Source organism: Sylvia atricapilla, chromosome 9 (assembly GCF_009819655.1).
Source record: "Sylvia atricapilla isolate bSylAtr1 chromosome 9, bSylAtr1.pri, whole genome shotgun sequence".
NCBI lineage: Eukaryota > Metazoa > Chordata > Aves > Passeriformes > Sylviidae > Sylvia > Sylvia atricapilla.
The window spans coordinates 22,495,865-22,515,346 of NC_089148.1; the positions used below are offsets into that span (position 1 = coordinate 22,495,865).

A 19,482-nucleotide genomic window follows, 5' to 3' on the forward strand; every position below is an offset into this window, starting at 1 on the left:
GTAGATGAGAATGTAATCATGATCAGCTACAGCTTTTGCTGTTCTGTTTCTGCACCTATACAGCTATGGCAGTGATCCCAGCCAGCTCCATTAGTTCTTCTTGCTGATACTGTTGGCATTCTTCAACCACAGTTTTGATAATAAATTGAGTTTTCTTCTGCTGGTATTCACACTAAGGGGTGCTCAAAAGATACTGGGGTAGTTATAATCTGTAATTCTTACATCTAATACATATGCAAATATATTAACATTGCATCAGTAATTGAAAAGACTTTTTCAAGATGGAAAGCATATTACCACCTGCAGGTCTGTGTAATGCCTTGTTAAATTGCTAAAAGACTATGCATATGTACAGCTTCCCATCTTCCCATCTTCTGGCTGGCTGCCCATCTGACCTGTGGCTCTGGAAAACCTCAGCAATGAGACATATTGCTCTCCTTACTTTCACTTGCCTCAATGCTTTTTCTCTGGGTGCTGAGGACATTCTATCAATTAGGTGCCCTCCTGGCTGTATCACTGTGTCCATTTCCAGCTTTTCTTTGCCTAGAAGACATCCCAGACCTTTAAAACACCATATAAATACTACAGGGACTCTTAGAGCGTACTGCCTAGCTCAGCTAAGTTTTCCGACTTTTTGTCTGTAACATTTATGAATTGTTTGCCCCAGTTTCATCACATGCTTCTTTTGTTCATTCATTTAATTTAGCTAAAAGCAGAGTATTTGTGAGTTATCTATACCTCCTGGTATTTTAATTTGTTCAGCTTTTTTGGTAATCAACATTGTCCTGCTGGTATTTTGATTGTTTCTATCATATACATTTTTGATTGTTTCTATGCTGTACGTTTTTGTCAGCAGTTTTAGACTCCCAGAAAATGCCAACAAAGTCTCTGTTGTCTAGTATTTACTGATATTTTAACTATCCAGCTGGCATTCAAACTCTTCCCTCCTTTAGTGCTTCTGCTCTCAGTTTAAAGTTCATGCTTCTGCAAACCGCACCGAAAGTTTATTTTTGCTCTTGTGTAGTGCATCAAAGCCAGATATGAGTAAAGTTATATTTTCTGAGTCAGTTTGTTTCCCTGATGTGGTGAATTGTTTCCTTTTTGCTACTGCAAGCAAGCTTTAGCAAAACAATCTTCTTGCCAACACAAAAAATCCCATATGTGAGACAATTACCCGTCGATTTCTCTTTGCTTTGTGCTAATGCATTTATGCTTGAACAGAATTTTTCCTTGTCTATGCAAACCTTTTCTGGGCAATTAAGGGCTTGTCTCTACTCCACTGGTGGCCTTGTGCCCAGGAGCCCTGTATTGCTGCCGTGCTGCTGCACAAGCTCTGCACTCATGGTTTAGTTCAGACAAGAGCAGATCTCAGATGTGAATGCCTTCTTTGTCCCCACACACCACACCTCACTTCTGATGGCAGCACAGCTGCACAGAGCACAAACTGCATTTTACTTTTTGATGAAATGAAACCTGAGCATGTGCTCCAGGGATGCAGCTGAAATGAGCTCCAGCTGCTGATGGGCATTTAGCCCATGAGAGCAGACAAGAGCTAGAAGTCAGTAAGAAAACGTGGGATATACATGATGTGGGCACCAGTCTGCAGCATCAACATTTCACTCTGCAACCCTGTTCCTGTCTGGCCTGTTTGTCTGCACTGCTCCTTAATGTAAACAGAACCTCTGGGTGCTCTCATTTGAACCAGTGCAACTTTGTTCCACCAACAAACTGAATTCAGCCTCTGGGATGCAATGAACTCATGGGTTAGCTGCTTTATATCATCGGGGAAGACAGGGACTTACCATTTTTCAGAACCTCCATACTTGGATAACACATATATACTAGTCACACCATACAAAAATATGTATATTGTAGTCACACATTTATGTAATTGCATTACATCCTATTATATCTTAGATATTTCTAGAGATTTTCTAAAAATTCTGACTGATTTTCTTGATTTTGAAGCCTCAGGCTGTTAGAACTCTTTTTCTGAGTGCAATTTTCACCAAGATCTAATAGAGATCATTTCTGTGTCCATCTGTCCATCTTTCACGCTCAGTCATATACTGCCATTATTTGTCTTTTTTTTTCCCTTCAGAGTTTTTTTGTGAGACACTCCTATATCCACAGCAGTAAACCAGTGTCTGGGAATGTTCCTGGGCACAAGGATGTTTTCATCTATCCTAACAAAGCATTACAGCATTTTTTGCCTGCTTTAGGCCTGTGCTGACTATCAGTGTCCCAGGCAATTCCTGGAGAGGCTTTGGAAGTCGGCATGCTCCAGGAGCCATTCCCAGCAGGCAGTCTGCCTGCAGCCAACCTGCTTTGGAGACTAACAGCTTCTGATCATCGGCACAGGCTGCTTGGTGCCAGCTGGCCTGAGCACCTAGGAATATTCCCGGGTACATTTAATTTGGAAGTACAGACATTTCTCTCCTTTCTGAAGTTAGGTGCCTATAGGAATCTAATCACTTCTGATGTCAGTGCCCAGGCAGAATGAAGCAGAACAGTGTAACATCCAACTAGTTTCAAAAAATGCTATTCTCTGTCATAAGGGACTTCCTGGAACTAGAGACAAAGCTTAATGCTAATCATAAAAGGTGTGTCGTGGTATGGAGTTATTTATCTCAGGTATCACTGCATTTTTTAACATTTAAGAACATCTCTTTTTTTTTTTTTTTTTTTTTTTTTTTTTTTTTTTTTTTTTTTTTTTTTTTTTTTTTTTCCTTTCTTCCAAAATAGGAGAAGTACAATTACAGCTTTAAAAAAACAAGAAAATGAACAATGTTGCAACACGAGATAAAGTATGAGCTGTATCTTCAACCTAGTCTTAAAGCAAGTTCCTGCACCAGGAATAAATGGTTTGTCCACTCTATGGCTACTTTACACCACACAGGGTTACTTTCACACTCTTTAAAATACTGTTGTAGTCTTAATTAGGAAGCAAAGAAATCTCAGGATGCTATAGAGTATTCTTTTTTATACTTTACTGATGTTAGGGACACTGATACTGACACCAGTATAGGCAAATCATAAAATCATATTATTTTGATTTAATGCTCCTTTCTAAGTGAAATACCAGCTTTAAAATTTTACTGTTGATAATTGCTTCCAGCTTCTTTAATATAAGTTACTATCAATTGTTTATCCCTTAAGAAAACTTTGTTTTAAAGTCTTTAAACATTTCCCCAACAGAAATTAGTAGATTTGAGGGATCCACTGACTTATTTTTTATAACAATGAAACTGATTTATGTCAAATATCTGGCAGGTCCCAATGACACTACTGAGCTTATGGATCATATTTAAACACCAGCCTAGACACTAGTTCCTCTCTTCAAGAATGAGAAACATTCTGAGAATTATAATGTCTTGCATTTTTCTGAAAATAATACTAACTGAATATTCACAAAATGAGTCTTGGGGACAGAACTGTGAGCTCATTTTTATTGCCTTTCTGTATTTAATTAGGTTCCTCGAGCCTGCTTCTAAGTGTCTCTGTTTCTGTTCCAGAGGAAAAAAGAAACCAGATAAAATGGACACTTGTTTCACTTGTTGCCTTCCCTTGCAAATGTTTCATGCCACCTTCATCATTAAAATATCCCAGTGGTGTCTCTTAACTGATGAATTCCTCCTATCTTGCACGTCTCACCTGCTCTCTCATTCTCCTTCTTTGGGTATGGGACAGGCTGCTTGGCTTTGGTTAAGATTTTAATTTCCTTTCTGCAAAAACTAAAGCAAGTAGCAACACAGATACACTTTTGCACAGAGAAGGTAAAGCTGGAAAAGTGCCTGTTACTGCCAGGGGAAAGGCAAAGGCACCACCTGAGCCTGAGGTCCCATGAGAGTCTGTTCCATGGCTGTGTACGTGCCCCTAAGCCAATCCAGCCACCATACACAGCACTATTGTAAAAAGTGTGCTGCTGAAAATCCAGCAAGCCAAGGAGTGAATGCAGGGAGTCATGGAGTGTAGTCTTCCCCGGGATTTCAGCACAGAAGGTACAAAGGATCTTTTCACTGACAGTGCTGAAGAAAAGAGCCAAGCACTGTTTGCTGTTCTGTGCCTGGATGGCTCATCTGGGGCTTCCACACCACCACCACCACCCCTCCTCATTGCCAGCACATGCAGGGAGCGAGGAGAAAAAGAAAAAAAATAAATGGAGGCAACAAAGGAGGTCAGTGCTTCGCCTGAGATGGAAGATAGACCTTTCCTTCAGTGAGTGCTGCACTTTAGAGCTGAACTGCTCTGTTGGAAGATGCTGGAAATCCAGCCTAGAAAATGGAGGGAGGATGGCCTGGTGTGCTCACACCAACTTGAGTCCCTGAGCAGACATGCCACAGCATTTTAAACAAGTTGAAGTTTTCCAAAAGGTAATTACAACTGCTGCTACTTCATACTTTCCATTCTTTTACCTCTTAGTAGAAGGTAAATCACAGTAATAATAAATCCTTCTATAGAAATGCAAAGCAGAACTAAGAATGAAATTGATGTCACAATTTTAATTTACCACTTTCATTGCTGTTAATTTATACACAAACACTGTGCCATAAGTTCCCCCTGGAAAAGAATCCAATTCCTTTTAAGCATTCCCCATGAACACCAGATACAGACACTGAGTTTCATGCTGTATTTCAGTATGTCTTAAAAGATTTCCTACTTTTTTTCAAGATGGAGAGAAGAACATGCTCCTGTAGCAAGACAAAGCAAAGCAAAGCAAAGCAAAGCACATTTCAACCCTTATTTGAAGTTTCTGATTGCTGTGATAAGGGTTGAAGAATAATTTAAGACACAGCAGCTATAATAGATCACAGTAAACATTTCCAACGGCCCTTAAAAAAGTCTTACTGTTCTTATGCATATGAAGCCATCTGGGGCACAAAGTTGAACTTTCTGGCTGAGCTCACTTCACAACTCGCAGCTTGGTTCCAGTATAGATCACTAAGCCGTATATTATCTTTCAAAAATTCCTCAAGAACTTAAGCCCAGATAAACACCATGATATAAAATTTTTCCGGCTATCCTGTCTGTCACACACAGTGGCCAGAACCTGGCCATGGGGATTATCAGGTGTCCTCACAGCAAGGCTCATGCTTTGGGGCAGAGTTTATGCTGAAGAGCAGCTCCCAGATGGGCACAAGGTGGCAAGTGGGGCACGGAGGGCCAGGAACAGCCACTGTGGAGCTATTGTGGCAGAGAAAACCTGGAAATATTTTGAACTTCTTTGCCACAAATTCTTAGAAAGTGAGAGACCATAGGAAAAGCTCAAATGTCTCAAACTCCAGCTGATTTTGGAGGGGGAAATCCCCGCAAATTAAAATGAGAACTGTACATTTCAGAAACTCCTGTCTGTGAGAATGTAGGTAAGCTTTGGTACTCAGCGAGGCAGCAGAGTTTCCTAGTGTCCTCCTTTGCCTTCAAGATGACCATTTGGTATATTACACAAACAGAGCAGCACTGCTGAGGACAATTGTCTTGTATTCTCTGCCAGGTTTTCAGAGAAAGCGGACACATTTTGGGGTGTTACTGATTTCGGATTAAACAAAGTATCTGCAGCTTCCTCACCACTAATACTGTACTATTGCCTTCAGTTCAATGATTAACATTTGAATTTATATGAGTAAACCATTTAATCTCTGATCTAGAAATATCTCCCTAAAATCAAGTAAAACATTTTCAATAGGTATATGTCAGAACAGAGTTTTTTATGGACTGAGCTACAAATAGTCTTCAGCAATATAATGAAATTATTTGTTCAAGCAAATGTTTACAAGGACATTGAAATAAATTGTTACATTAAAATCAATCAATACATTAAAATCAAAATTCTTAATTTTCTTAATTCTCCCAAAATTTTCTATTCCTTCATGACTGTAAAAGCCAAGTAGAACTCATATGCAATAAAACAATCCCTAGCCTAAAATTTTAATCCAGTTGTTCAATAACTTCTATTTCTTTGCAGTATTTTTACTTTATTGTACTTTTATAATACCCTCAAATATATCTATAAAACTTTACAGCCCTTTTCCAACAGCATTTGGGGTGTGGTCTCAAAAGAAGCACATTTATGAGCTGCAAGACAGGAAGAAAATTAAAGTACCCCTATGGGACTGAGGCAGGGACACTACACTTATGAGCTCAGATTTTGATGTAATTCCTGAGTCTCCAAGTTTTCATTGCAATTGCTTTACGGAATTACCTTGTATTGAACTGATAACAATGTATACCCTCAATGCTGGAAACTGAAAGCAAGTTATGTTGTGGCACAGTCCCTTTCACAGTAGCCACTGTGCATATCCTGGCTAATGCCTATAGCTGGGGACTTCACCCCTCGTGCTGGAGAATCCTAAGGGAAGCTCACCCAGTCAGATACTTTATATTGAGACCTTTCCCTGTGGATGAGCTGGGGATGGTATGTGGAGAGTCTGACAGTAGACTGTGTTAGGATTTCACCTATATGCACCTCAACAAATGCTCAATTTTTCACTGAAAATTATTTTCCCAGTGTGTGCTGAATTATGAGCCAGTACTCAAAACAATGGTCAAAACCAAAGGCATCCCCTCCCAAGCTGCCATTTAGGAACTGGCCAACTAAAGACAGTCTGGATGGAGAGGAAATGTTTTTTTTTTTTTTAAATAGAGACAGAGAGGCAGACTTTCAAGCTTTTCAGGACAGCATGTTGATCAGCGAGGTATTGTTATAAACACCTTTGCAAACTATTCACACTATGCAGACAAAAAATAACTCAGCAATAAACAACAGAGAAATAAATTACGTACTGTGGAAAAATGTAAATACCATTTCTCCTCCATCTGCTTTATCCTAGTAAATAAGTCCAAAATCCAGCAGCAGGCACAAAAGCCCACCCACAGACCAGAGACTGAAGGCCAAACCAAGCTATGACAGAATTGATAAGAAAATGGCTGTGGTCTATCAAATGAAAGATGATGACTTTGCTGTGAACAAAGAGAGGGGTGTTCTGAAGTGTGAGGCATTTATTAGCCCTGTTCTGCACCAACCAGAACCAGGCCAGGCTCCTTAGGAAATGGTGGTTACAAAAGGCACACTCATGCTACAGTCACCAAAGGATTTCATATTGCTCCTGTTTTAATTGGTAACTATAGAAGCTTCAAAATATCAATTTGCCTAATGGAAATGGTATGTGAGCTGTTTACAGTTTGGTGATACAGTTTTAGGTAAAGGGAAAATATAGATATCTTTATGCTTATAGAGCTTACTGTGTTTACAATGAGTCTTCTGGTTGTCAATTTACAAATGGAAAATTTTGAAATTTAGTTCAAAATGTCAGAAGTGCTCAGCCTTTGAAAGAATGCTCAGTAAAGGCAAGGAAAAAGAGACTAGAGACACTTGCTGGAGAGACTAGACTCTTCGTTTGGATTTGGAAAATATGCTTTTTGGCTTATATTTAATATTATGATTATTAGCTGCAGTAGTAGTAGTAAATATTCAGAAAATATTAAGTAATGATTAGCAGCTAGGATATATTATTAGCAGCTATGATGGTTAATATAAAATAATATAATTATGGTTTATAGGTTCTAGACTTCAACTACTTTAAATTCAACTGCAAGACCTTGTCCTGATGAATCTAAATAAACCCCTATATTTATATAAATAAACTGTCAACTTGGAAAGAATACAACATTGCAATACAAAAGAATGGATTAATTATTCCAAGCAGTCAAACAGGAAAGACACAAAATGTTTAATGAAAGAATAGATATATAATGTGACATATCCTGACCAATATATGGTTTATATACTGATTTACCCACACTGGATAGTTACAAATGTGGAAATCACAAACACAGCCATGGCATAAAATATAAATGGTGCTATTTCATTAAAACTTTTCTACAAAGTTGAATGAAGGGCAAACAAGGTCTTACCTGCATGAGGATTAAACCCACTTCTTAATAACAGCTAGGGTTGGTGCTCTTAAACATCCACCACCAGAGCACCCAAGTTCAATCAGCCTGAATGAGATCCCAAGAAATCAATAAAATTCTTGCCAGGCCACTTCAAACTATTACAGATCCCTAGTGTGGAGCAACAAATTACAGGTTGTCTCTAATTTTTCCCTGGAACAACCCAAACACAGGTCTTGGGCCTTAATGAGTTTTGTTCAGCATGAATAGGTCAACAGAGTGCAGAAATCTCTTTTCTCAACTTCTCCATGTAGAAATGGTGTGCTACCAGCTCCATCAGGTACTGGGAACAGTTGCCCTGTGCCAGTGTATGACTCGTGGACAATGGAACAGAAAGACATTTTTAGTCCATTTGTCCATAAAAACCTCAGGAAGTACAGCTTTGAGTGCTAAGACGCCCATGTGGCTGAATCGAAGCCACACAAGACTGCAGAAAAGCTGTCAAGGGCTTTCTATAGCAATACAAATAAATGGGAATGGTCATAATCATGTTCCTTAAGTCTGATCTTACTCTTTAAGCAAAGGGACATTTCAATTGCATACTATTAGATTCTTATAGCTCCAGTGACTTACAGTAAGTCACTGTCTGAACACGTTATACAGATCCAGTGGCTTCCATGGACAGCCCCTGTTGTGCAGCTATAATGTTGGAAAGGGCAAGGGTCTAGCTTGTGCAGACAGGAAAAGTCTGCAAGTCTAGCACATAGCCCTGGCAACCCAAAATTTCTCGCAGCAGTGCTTCCATTAGACTCCATGCAGTCAAATTTTAAAAGTCCTCCCCACCTTTAATCTAAGCAGCACAGCAGGAAACCTCCATTATTTCTACAAAAACATTTTTCTTCCAATCAGGATAATTTTTCTCCTGCTTTTCCTGAACACTTTCTCCCCCACTGCCCACCCCCCCACGCCCCCCCCCCCCATTCAATTCATCAGACTCAGTTGAGTTTTCAGTCTACATCAGAAAATCCCCCTTTCTTCACTGATTGCCAACTTCAAATATTTGTATATCACTGAGTTCTCCAGCTCTTATGTTTACACGCATTATTTGGGCAGGACACTTCAGGACTTTTAGCTTCTTTAGCCTCTCCCTATAAATAATTCCTTTTATACTTCTCATACATATGCACGCCAATACACTTGAGGCTATTCTTATGGGCCAAATCTGTTCCTAAGAGAATTAAGATACATTCTTGCAAACTTCTTCTCAAAACTAGCATAAGAATAAAAGAGTTCTTGGAAAACAGGCTGAAAATTAATTCTAAGTCTGCTGTTTATGACCAATACCACCTACTTAACTTTGCACTTTTCTTGCATGGACATTGTGGCCCATAGAATACCTTGCTATCCAAATAAACAGCTTTCTTAGATGAGAACCTTAAAGAGATAATGATTCTTTCAGAAGGTAGAAGTCCAAGTCTTGCACATCGGAATGTGTGTCTGTGACTAGTACCACAAACAAAATGGGAACACATAAATAAAAACAGGTTTTACTAATAATAGCTACCTGTAGATAGAGAAGAGGCCTTTCTGATTGCACTGATATTTCTAAGCCATCTGGATGTCTGTAGGATACAGCCTGCAACTCCGTAAGACTACATCTCATGTAATATCAAGCATTTTACCAGGGCTTAATGAATTAAAAGACAGTTAGAAGTACTGCTTAGAAAGACACAATGTTGTTAATAAATGCCTTCTCTCACTAGGGGTAGATTCTAGAGGAAGATTTTAGTATCATCAGGTTCTCAGACTAGTAATTATAGCTTACATTTTGAAAGCCACAACCTTGCTTTCATGAATGCAATTTGCATCAAAATCTGCACTTACAAAATCAGGGAGAAGAGTTTTGCACACATAAATTAATTGCCAACCCATTTTCTACTGCTTGAACTGCCGACAATTAGCTATCAGTCATTATTGACCTGAGCTTTACTCTGTGAGGACACAAAGAGTAAGGCTCTGCAACTAATACCAATCCTACAAATACTGCAGCATCCTAAACATCCCCAAAATCTGTCTTCACCTGACAAAGAAAATACTCTCTGGCAGTAAATGCTGGTACAGAACTGAAGGTTGGAGAAAGAGGGAGGAGCGGGAGAGGAAAAGAGAGAGATACCAATTTGCTCTCAATGAATATGAAAAAGCTGATCTCTGCCATTGAGGAAAATTCTTGCACCAGCAAGTGCTGACTGATTGTGATGAGGAATGCTTTATCACCCAGATCCAGACACCCTTTCATATGGTGATTATTATTCCTGTCATGACCCTCTGGTCATCAAGCCACAGTGTCTTTTGTCATGAAACAACTATCCAATAAGGAATAATCTAGGAATAAGCCTGTAGCATAATATCTTCTGCTTGCTTATACACACAGCGGGAGGAGGAAAATCTTCTTCCTGTGAGTTATTACCTGCTCTAATTCACTTTGGAAAATAGCAGTATTTCCTTAATTTTGTGAAGCATGCAAACATATATTTCACAAACTACAGCTACATTAATAGCTCAGCCCAGAGCTGAAAGCAAATCTTAAAGCTCTCTCAGGTAATAAAAAATAGTCCAGCATCACCATCAAATCCATGGCAGCATAGAAATTATCAAATATTCACATTAAACTTGATAAGAACACTCAAAGACCGACTTGCATGCCAGCTTGCCTCTGTGTTTAATTTCATACTGTCTTCTAAAAGGCTGATGTCTGGCCTAATTCCTCATGCCATTCTCGGAGAAACAGCTTTGACAAACAGAGGTAACACATGCACAAAACCCCAACAAATTCCACATCTACCTAAAACATTGGGTCTGGTTTAGTTCTTATACAGTTACAGAGACATTTGATAGTAACATTGCCATCATCCATATTAATATTATCCAACTACAATCCGCTTTAGAACTCATTTAACCTTCCGCACACTATTTCTCTGGTTTTTCCAATTCAGTTCCTTGAGAAAGGGGCTACTCCTCTGCAGTCAGACAGTGTACACTACACTGAAAGCATCCAGGAAAGAAGGGCTGGGAACCCTAATCTGGGAGCAGAATGAGAAACCATTTCTGGCCACACAAGGCAGTTACTTTTATATCTTTACTGTCTCAACTGCCTATGTAGATCACCTAACACAAGGGCTGTTTTGAATGTTTTTATCCAGCTAGCAAGCTAATCCTAAGTAACAAATACAACAATACATATATAACTGTACAGAATAAAAAATTAATGGTGTTAGAAAAGGATGATGCACAGAGACATTATGTGTGACACTGGGGAGGAAGTGGGGGTAAGTGTGCATGGTTAATATGAAAAGATGTCAAAAAAAATGAAGCATAATAATAGTGCAATTTATCCTTGCTAAACGTACTGCACTGTGCTATAATTAAATATGAAAACCTAAATTTATCTCTATGTTCGGCTGTCATTAACTTAACAGGGAGTGCACATGTTCTAATCTAATGGCTGATTTTTTTCTCCATGTGCAGCATATTAAAATGTATATTAGCCTCAAGGTGCATAAACACAAAATAATAGACCAAAGGTTTTGGCCTGTGGAGAAAAAAATCCATGCTCAAAGGCCGTCAAGTAGCTGGTGATGCAGGGGAGACACTCACTTAGCCTCATTAAGCCGAAGCTCTCTTTTGCTTGTCTTTTGTTCTGCATGACAGCAGCCTCTTTGTTGTATAATAATTCATTCCAAGTTCGTTCCAAGCTACCGAAACTGGTGAACTGTGGCCATTTTAATGAGCAGTATTGGTGGTATGCATAATCTGGAAGCCACGTGGACCAGGCAATCACAGAGCACTGCAGCCAGCAAAATGAGATACTGTCGAAATCACAAATTTGTCAAGTTGTTTTTGGACAGGGTATTATAATAAGCACTAAAATATGCATCTTATTACTCTGCATCTGCCAGTCAAAGATCACTGTAATGAATGCATGCTGCAGGGTATGACCAGGCCGTTTCCCTAAGTAAAACAAACTGCAGAGTACAAAAAAAGAATTATGTATTTTTGGCAGTGCCTGGATTTTTCTTTTTTTTTTTTTTAAATCCTTTTGCATCAGGAGTTGGATTTTCCTGGCTTGATGTCCACTGCCAGCAGTGAATGCACTAAAACTGCCACAGCCAAGGAGTTACCATGAATACATGGTTTCTTAATAGCCACATTTACTGCCTGTGCATCTGAAACTTTAAACTCCATGCTCGAAGCAAATTTAGCATACAGTACATATAAACCCCACAAAGATTAAACTACTTTAAATACACTTTAATATTCCTAGCTCCTTTTGTTTTATACATTTCTACTGCAAATGGCTTCATCGTTAGGGAAGATACATTTTACATAACCTGCTCTCTCTGTGAGAAACAGTGCTGTAGGTAATCACAACATAAACTTCTATAATAGAACAATTAGGGAAAAAAGAGATTTTAAAGTGGTCCTTTTTTTCTACAAATTTGTCAGGCTTATAATTGAACTCAGCTTGAAAGGCTGGGAGGTTCACCAATGGCAGCAAACCTGGTAAATATGACTTGTGCAGTGGGGTGCAGAGTCTGCTCTGCTGGCGCTCCCTAAAATCTGCTGGAGATACCCCACAGAGAACCGCCAGACTCTCACCTGAAGCAATGTCTGTGGAGGCCTTTCATCATCAGGTGAGGAGCTGAAAGATTAAGTGGGGAGCAGAAGGAAAGGACCTATTTCCTCATCTGTCTGCAGATAACGGTGCAGACATATTTTGGCAGAGCCTTATTTTTGGGCAACCCAACAAGCACTTGAAGCAAGAGTCCCTGAGTGTGCTGATGCAAGTTCCCATAATATCCTAACCTAAGAGGTTTCTTGATCAATACTATCTTATACTTAAAAGGCTTTGTCTGGCTGAAAGCCGTTTTTCAGGTCCAAGTTTTAGCTAATGGGAAAGAGGATCAAACAGCTCTACTGGGTTTGTGAGGCCAGGTTTTAGTAGCAGGGGGAGCTGTAGGAGAAGCCTCTGTGAGAAGCTGATAGAAGGTTCCCCATGTCTGACAGAGCCAACGCCAGGCAGTGATGGAGCCGTGGCTGGTCGTGAGTGAGCCAGTCAGGAATTACAGTAATACCTCAGTGATAACATATTTGAGAAGGAATGAAAATTTATTGCACAGAGGTAATCACACCTGGAGAAGAGAGGAGAACATGTGAGAGGAACAACTACAGACCTCAAGGTCAGTGAAGAAAGAGGGGGAGGAGGTGCAGCCTGTGGTGCAGACCATAGTGAAGCAGCTGCGCCCCTGCAGCCCATGGGGATCCATAGGGATGCAGGGACTCACCTGCAGCCCATGGAGGAGACTCACACTGGAGCAGGTGGGTGCCTGAGAGAGGGCTGTGAACCTGTAGAAAGCCCATGCTGGAAAAGGCCTGCAGACCTGTGGAGAGAGGAGCTCACGCTGCAGCAGGTTTCCTGATATGATCTGTGAACCCGTGGGAGACCCACACTGGAGAAGCCTATTCTTGAAGGACTGCACCCCATAGAACTGCTGTTCATGAGGAACTGTAGCTTCTGGGGATGACTCATATTGGAGAAATTTGGGGAGAATTGGTCATCCATGGGAGGGACCCTGCACTGATCCAGTGATCAGTGGAAAGACTCCTGCGTGAAGGAGCATGTGAAGAACTGACCACAACCCCCATTCCCTGTCTCCCTGTGCCACTAGCGGAGGAAGGAGGGCCCAGAAAGGAGATGGGGAGTGGGGAAAAAGGTCTTTTTAAGATTTGTATAACTTCTCATTATCCTGCTTTGATTTTAATTTGTAATACATTCAATTAATACCCCCAAACTGAGTCTGTTTTGCCCATGATACTAATTGGTGAGTGATCTCTTTGGGTCCTTATCTCAGCCTCTGAGCCTTACTTTGGTGGGTACCTGGCATCCATCCAGGGTCAATCCACTTGGTAATAACTCCTGGTGCTGAAAGCAAAGTATGAAACATCCATATATATTCCTTTCTTCCTATAAACCCAAACCTACCAATTGAATAAATGGCCAGATTTTTGTTTAGCTACTTGGCACGTATAGCAGCCACTGCATTAAGTATGATTTTTATAGCTGACATTAATGGAAGTTTTTACAGAGACACACTGTACCATTCTGTGATCACCAGTTGACACCAGTGCATTTCTGGGACATAATCACTTCAGCTCTCTGGATTAAGATCAGTGAGCAACTAATAAAAGAGTCCTGTAACAAACAGACAAGGTGAGACAGTGAGACACACAGGGGATCAAACTGCACCTCTGGGGAATAAAAGACCTTTTTCAGATACCGAATGAGAACAGAGTTATCTTTATAGCTCCTGGTCATGTATGTTCCTAAAAAACTCGTGAACATTATTTTAAAACATAATTCTATTAATTTTGTATTGTAAGGAGACCAACTGTGCCCTTCCTCTGGTTTATGCAGTCACCCTAATAACTTCAGGTTGTAAGAATGTGCAATACATCTTAACTGTCTTCCTGACTGCATTGTGCACTTGATCTCAGTCCTAAATTCATTCTGAGGTAAGTGTGCTTTTACACACTTTTTACTCCTTCTTCCTTGAAGGAGTCAGTGAGAAGTACCATGGTGTCATCTTTACTTTGCTATTTTCTCATCTCAGCATCAAGATTTGCACACCAAGATTAAACCTGAGACAGGCTGACAAATTTTATTCCATGCAAAGGTGACTCAGAGTTGATATTAATGACAGTCATCTGTGCCAAGGTTTCAAGTGTCAGGTCCTTCCACAGAAAAAAACAAACCCAAACCCCAACTCAATAAACCATCTGAAAAGCAACGAGGAAGGAAGCCTAGAGCTCTGGCTTTAGCCACCTTTGTAGTCTGACACAGCATCTGTGCTAGGACTCTCTTTGGAGCTGTTATGGATATGGTTACAACCACAGGAAAGAATGAGTAAAATTGGTGGAACTATGGAAAACTGTATCATCCTCATTGGAAACCAAGGAGGCTGGCATTTCTAAGTGCCAGGATTCTGATTTCTATTACAGGCAGTGTAGTACCACAGGTCATATCCTGGACAATGGCTCCAGCAGCAACTGCTGTGTTAGCAAAAGGGAGAAAACTACTGAGAAGACTATCAGAAAATAAATATTGCTGGCTCAAAGATGATAAATTTAGGGTCTACATATAAAAATAAATAGATTCTGCAACAGTGAAAAACAGAAAAAGAGCACTCAAGTTTTCAAAATATTTTCCAGTGCTATGATGCTTCTGATATTTCAAGGGCTATAAATTATCAGAAGTATTCGTTTCATTAATGCAGAAGTATGAACAGATACTAATCAACATGAATCTCTTTTTCAGCCAAAGCATTTTATGTTTGCTATTTAATTGCTTGTTATATTACAGTATTTAGCACAGTAGTTTCAGTTTTCTTTCTGTTTAGAAGGAAATTATTGGGATAAATGTAACACCTGACAGTGATAACTCTTCAGTTTGTCATTTATCTGGTGACTGCATGGAAAGACAAGCTTCAGTTTGAGGTTAGGTGTACTGTTTAGAAGAAGGTTTTTATCTTTTAGTTTACTCTGGTCATCAAATACTACAATACTTCATTACAGAATTCCACTGTGTCACTCTCCTGTGACAACACTCTGCAGTCAGCATCTGCTTGATGCTGAAACAAGGATAGAAAATGAATTACAAAAAAAATAGTCCACCATTACATAAAAATACAGACATTAACATTCAATATTGCACTGTGAATCAAAACAGATACCATTATGAACATACTTATCTGGGAACAGAATGGCTCCTAAATCTGTAATGTATTTAGAACTGGTAGAGACTCAATGAATTTGTATACAGTCAGAAATCAAATGGTTCTTGATGCTGGTGAAAATAATTCTCCCTCAGTTCCTTGCTACTAAAATGTCAAATATCTGAACTTCCTATCCCTGTGATTGTATTTGAAAATAATAGTAATCTTATAATGAAAAGGAGGATGATTCCTGTATATTTTTAAATCTACTGCACCAAACCCACAACACATAAAAATCAGCAAATTCACTTTTTTTTCTTTTTTTTCCCCACAATGCAAATGTTCATCCATATTTGCTGTTTAGCTTCTCATGAGGTCTTACTGAAGAAACTGCATTTCATCTTGTGTTATATACCAATGCAAATTGGGACAGCTCCTTACGTTTTTATAAGGCAGGATTTTGACTGTCACATTGTACTTCATATATAACATATACATTCCCACACATTATTTTATCCATGAGAACGTATCAATAGGTTATTTCATCTGTTCCAAACACAGAGTAAGGACATGCTTTTAGTGAATTCATTTTAGAAAGAGACTCACAGATGTGTATTTTGACTTTCTGCCAAGCAAGTTAGATATTTGTGTTTGAATTGAGATGAAACTACAGTACTTAACTAAATTTACTAGGCACAAGTACATGAAATCCAATATTGATAATAATTTATGAAAGTAAGAATACTGATTCCTGCAATACTGCAAACTTAGTTTATGATAACATAATTAGTTACACTAATAACACTGCTTAGGCACAGTCTCGCTAATTAGGATATTATAAATATTAATGATATCAAGTCTTTGTATTTGATTACCCCTGGTAGAATCATTTATCACGGTATTTCCAGTTACCAGAATTACATGTTTTTTCTTCCTTTTCTCTTGAATGTTCATTCCTGGACAAACAGCCATCCTGAGCTTATGCTTAAAATGTTTTAATAGCTTACCAACCATGCAGCCTGCTTAATTTTAAATGCCGTTATCTAGTAGCAATATTACAATGATATAATTCAGTGTTAATATGAATACACAATCAATTATATTCTGTTTATGTTTTGAACGTCTAACAGAGCAAGCCACACAAGATTACATAGGGCTTTGTTTTTATTCTTTTTCATGTGACCTGTTTTAAGTTAAGATGCCTTTGAATTATTAAATGCTTCCTTAAAGCACATTTTCATGCAACCTTTTTAAAGTTAACTATTGATGTAGTGACAAGCAAAAAAGGCTAAAAACTACAAATTTTTTCCTCTTTCAAAAGGACATGAGAAACGTCTTTGACAAAGGTTGTCTGTTTAGTAAAATACAAAGGTAATACGGAGAAAGAACACTGAGTGCAGCTTTAAAGAAGAATTACAACTAATCCGTAACATGAGTTGGAAATGCTATGCAGGTTTCCACAGGTGTTAAAGGAAAGAAGTTTAGCTATAACCCTTTGAGCCTGGTTTAACTGCTTAACATAAGTAGATGAAAATGAAACTGCTTATATCTTGGTTTATTTTTAAGCAGTGTATTATCCAGAGCTTTAGGAATAGGATTGTCTTTCCTCCTTGAAGGTAATGTTATAATTTTCAGAGCTCCACAGAGAAAAACAACAATATAGGAGTCTCTAATCTCCTGCTAAATCCAATTCCAGTCATCAGCAATGATAAGCAGAGATTCGGAGGCGTTTGACACTCCAAATCCTATTCTTTTGTAATTCTTTACTTTTTACAACATTTTCAACAGTCGTACATCAGATTTTTGGAAGGATAATCAATAGGCATGATGTATAACTGAAATCAGTCTTCAAAGTGATCCCCTCTAGTAACCAGAGACAAAAGCTTGGCCTCCCTGCTGTGCAGGTATTTTGCTTAGAGCAGGAGGCAGCCGGGCATCAGCAGGAAGCCAGTTACACCTCCCTGCTTCTCAGCATGGATCAGCAGGTGCCCTGGTGGAAGGGTGAGCAGGGCTGGGGCAGCTGCAACCCATTGCATCTGTCAAAAATCTCCAAAAATGCTTTTGTAGCAGAGAACTACTAGAGCAGAGAGGAAAGACAGTCCAGAGGTTAGGATTTCATGCTGACCATCATTTACATTCCTATTTCATCACAGACTTTCTAGGTTTAAATGATCCTGCAGAATTTATTAAATTGTCTGGTGTCACTGATCCTCACCTAGAACTTCCCTGTCTTGGAGAGGGTTTGGGCATCAGCACACATGAAAGATCACGATATGCTCAGGTATGGTGACTGAAGGACCACTCCTACCTGATTTTGTGCTCCAACTAACAGCTGGTCTGTGACTACCTGTCTCAGCTGGTCAGAGCCAGTGCTAGAGGGTTTTTGCATGTCTCCTGAATGTTTCACCCTGGCTGAAACACCCAGGAACTTCTGGCACAATATTAGGATCAATCTGAAGTGAGTTGAGTTTCATTAAAACAAGCAGTTCCAGAACTTGTTCTAATGCATTTGTAATTTTACATCCTATACTTTCTTTAAAGACATGATGTTATGAATCACATGAAGAGATCATATTTATAGTAAAAATGTTAGCCCATATCAAGTAATTTCAAGTTTGTCTTCTTAAGCTGCCTACATATTTGTTAATATTCAGAAGGAAAATGACTTGGTGACTAATTGTGACAGCAGCAGCGATTAATCAAGGTAAGTGGCAGAAACTGCATACAATGATAATGGAATTACATTCAAAACCAAGACATAGTGTTATTATACAGGAATGGCAATAAAAAAAAACATACCTTTCCCATCAGATCAGCAATTCTAGGTACTGGTTTTCCTTTCTGATGGCAGATGGTTGCAGGACTCTGTCCATTCCAGTCTTCAAGTTCCTCGATGCTTTTCAGGTAAAGAAGAGCTTGCAGTCCAGTGCAGTAGTCATCAATAACAGTGAAATCTTGATTTTGGATCGCACTGCACACCTATGAAATGCAAGTCAGTTATCAGCACTAACCTGGCAGAGAAGCACACAGAATTAACAAACTCTTTGGATTTACTGGTTATCAGGTGACCCTTCCTGCAACCCCACTGGGAAAGAACTACAAGGATTCAGGATTATTGTCTGCTTAATCCTATGTCGTGATACCACCACTACAGAAAAGAAAGGGCTCTATAACACCAGTTATGCCCAGATTTCCCAGCAGCAGCCTTTGGACAAGACCTGAGGGCTGTTCAGAGATAAACCTGAAAGCCCAGCCCCAGATGTGCCTGCTAGAGAGCTGCTGCTGAGCACACCAGCACACTGGCAAGCCATCACCTGTGCTCACAGCTTTGCCTGCAGACACTCAGTGGTGTCCTCCCAGCCTGCTCTGTTCAGGAAGCACAGGAATAACCAGTTAGGTCCCAACCTAGCAAATCATAGAACCACAGACTTGCTGAGACTGGAGAGCATCTCTTGAGATCTTGCTGTTCAACCTCCAGCTCAGAGAAGGGTCAGGAGGCTACCCAACACTGTATCCAGTCAGGATTTGAATATCTCCAAATACAGCGACTACACCTCTCTGGGGAACCTGGTTCAGTGTTCAACCTCCTTTGCAGCTTTTTTTCTTATATTTAAATGGAATTTCCTGTGTTTCAGTTTGTGCCCATTGTTTCTTGCCATTCCACTGGATAGCCCTGAGATGAATCTGGATCCAATGGAAGTGTCTCAGCAAACAGCACTCATTAAACTGACCTTTTAGTATGGGGTTGCCAGGCACAGAACAGAACAATCCCCTTCTGCCACTCAGTGCAACCGGGAGGCCAGGCCACTTTATTTTAGATACT

At 39.5% G+C, this 19,482-nt stretch overlaps 1 protein-coding gene across 1 annotated transcript in view; it reads right to left on the reverse strand.

Annotated features, from left to right (window-relative positions):
• DPYD (dihydropyrimidine dehydrogenase) overlaps positions 1 to 19,482 on the reverse strand; it is a 335,518-nt gene that overhangs the window by 26,784 nt on the left and 289,252 nt on the right. The window contains exon 20 of the mRNA XM_066325254.1: positions 18,459 to 18,638. Within this exon, the coding sequence (XP_066181351.1) occupies positions 18,459 to 18,638 (180 nt within the window). The remainder of the gene's footprint in view (positions 1 to 18,458; positions 18,639 to 19,482) is intronic.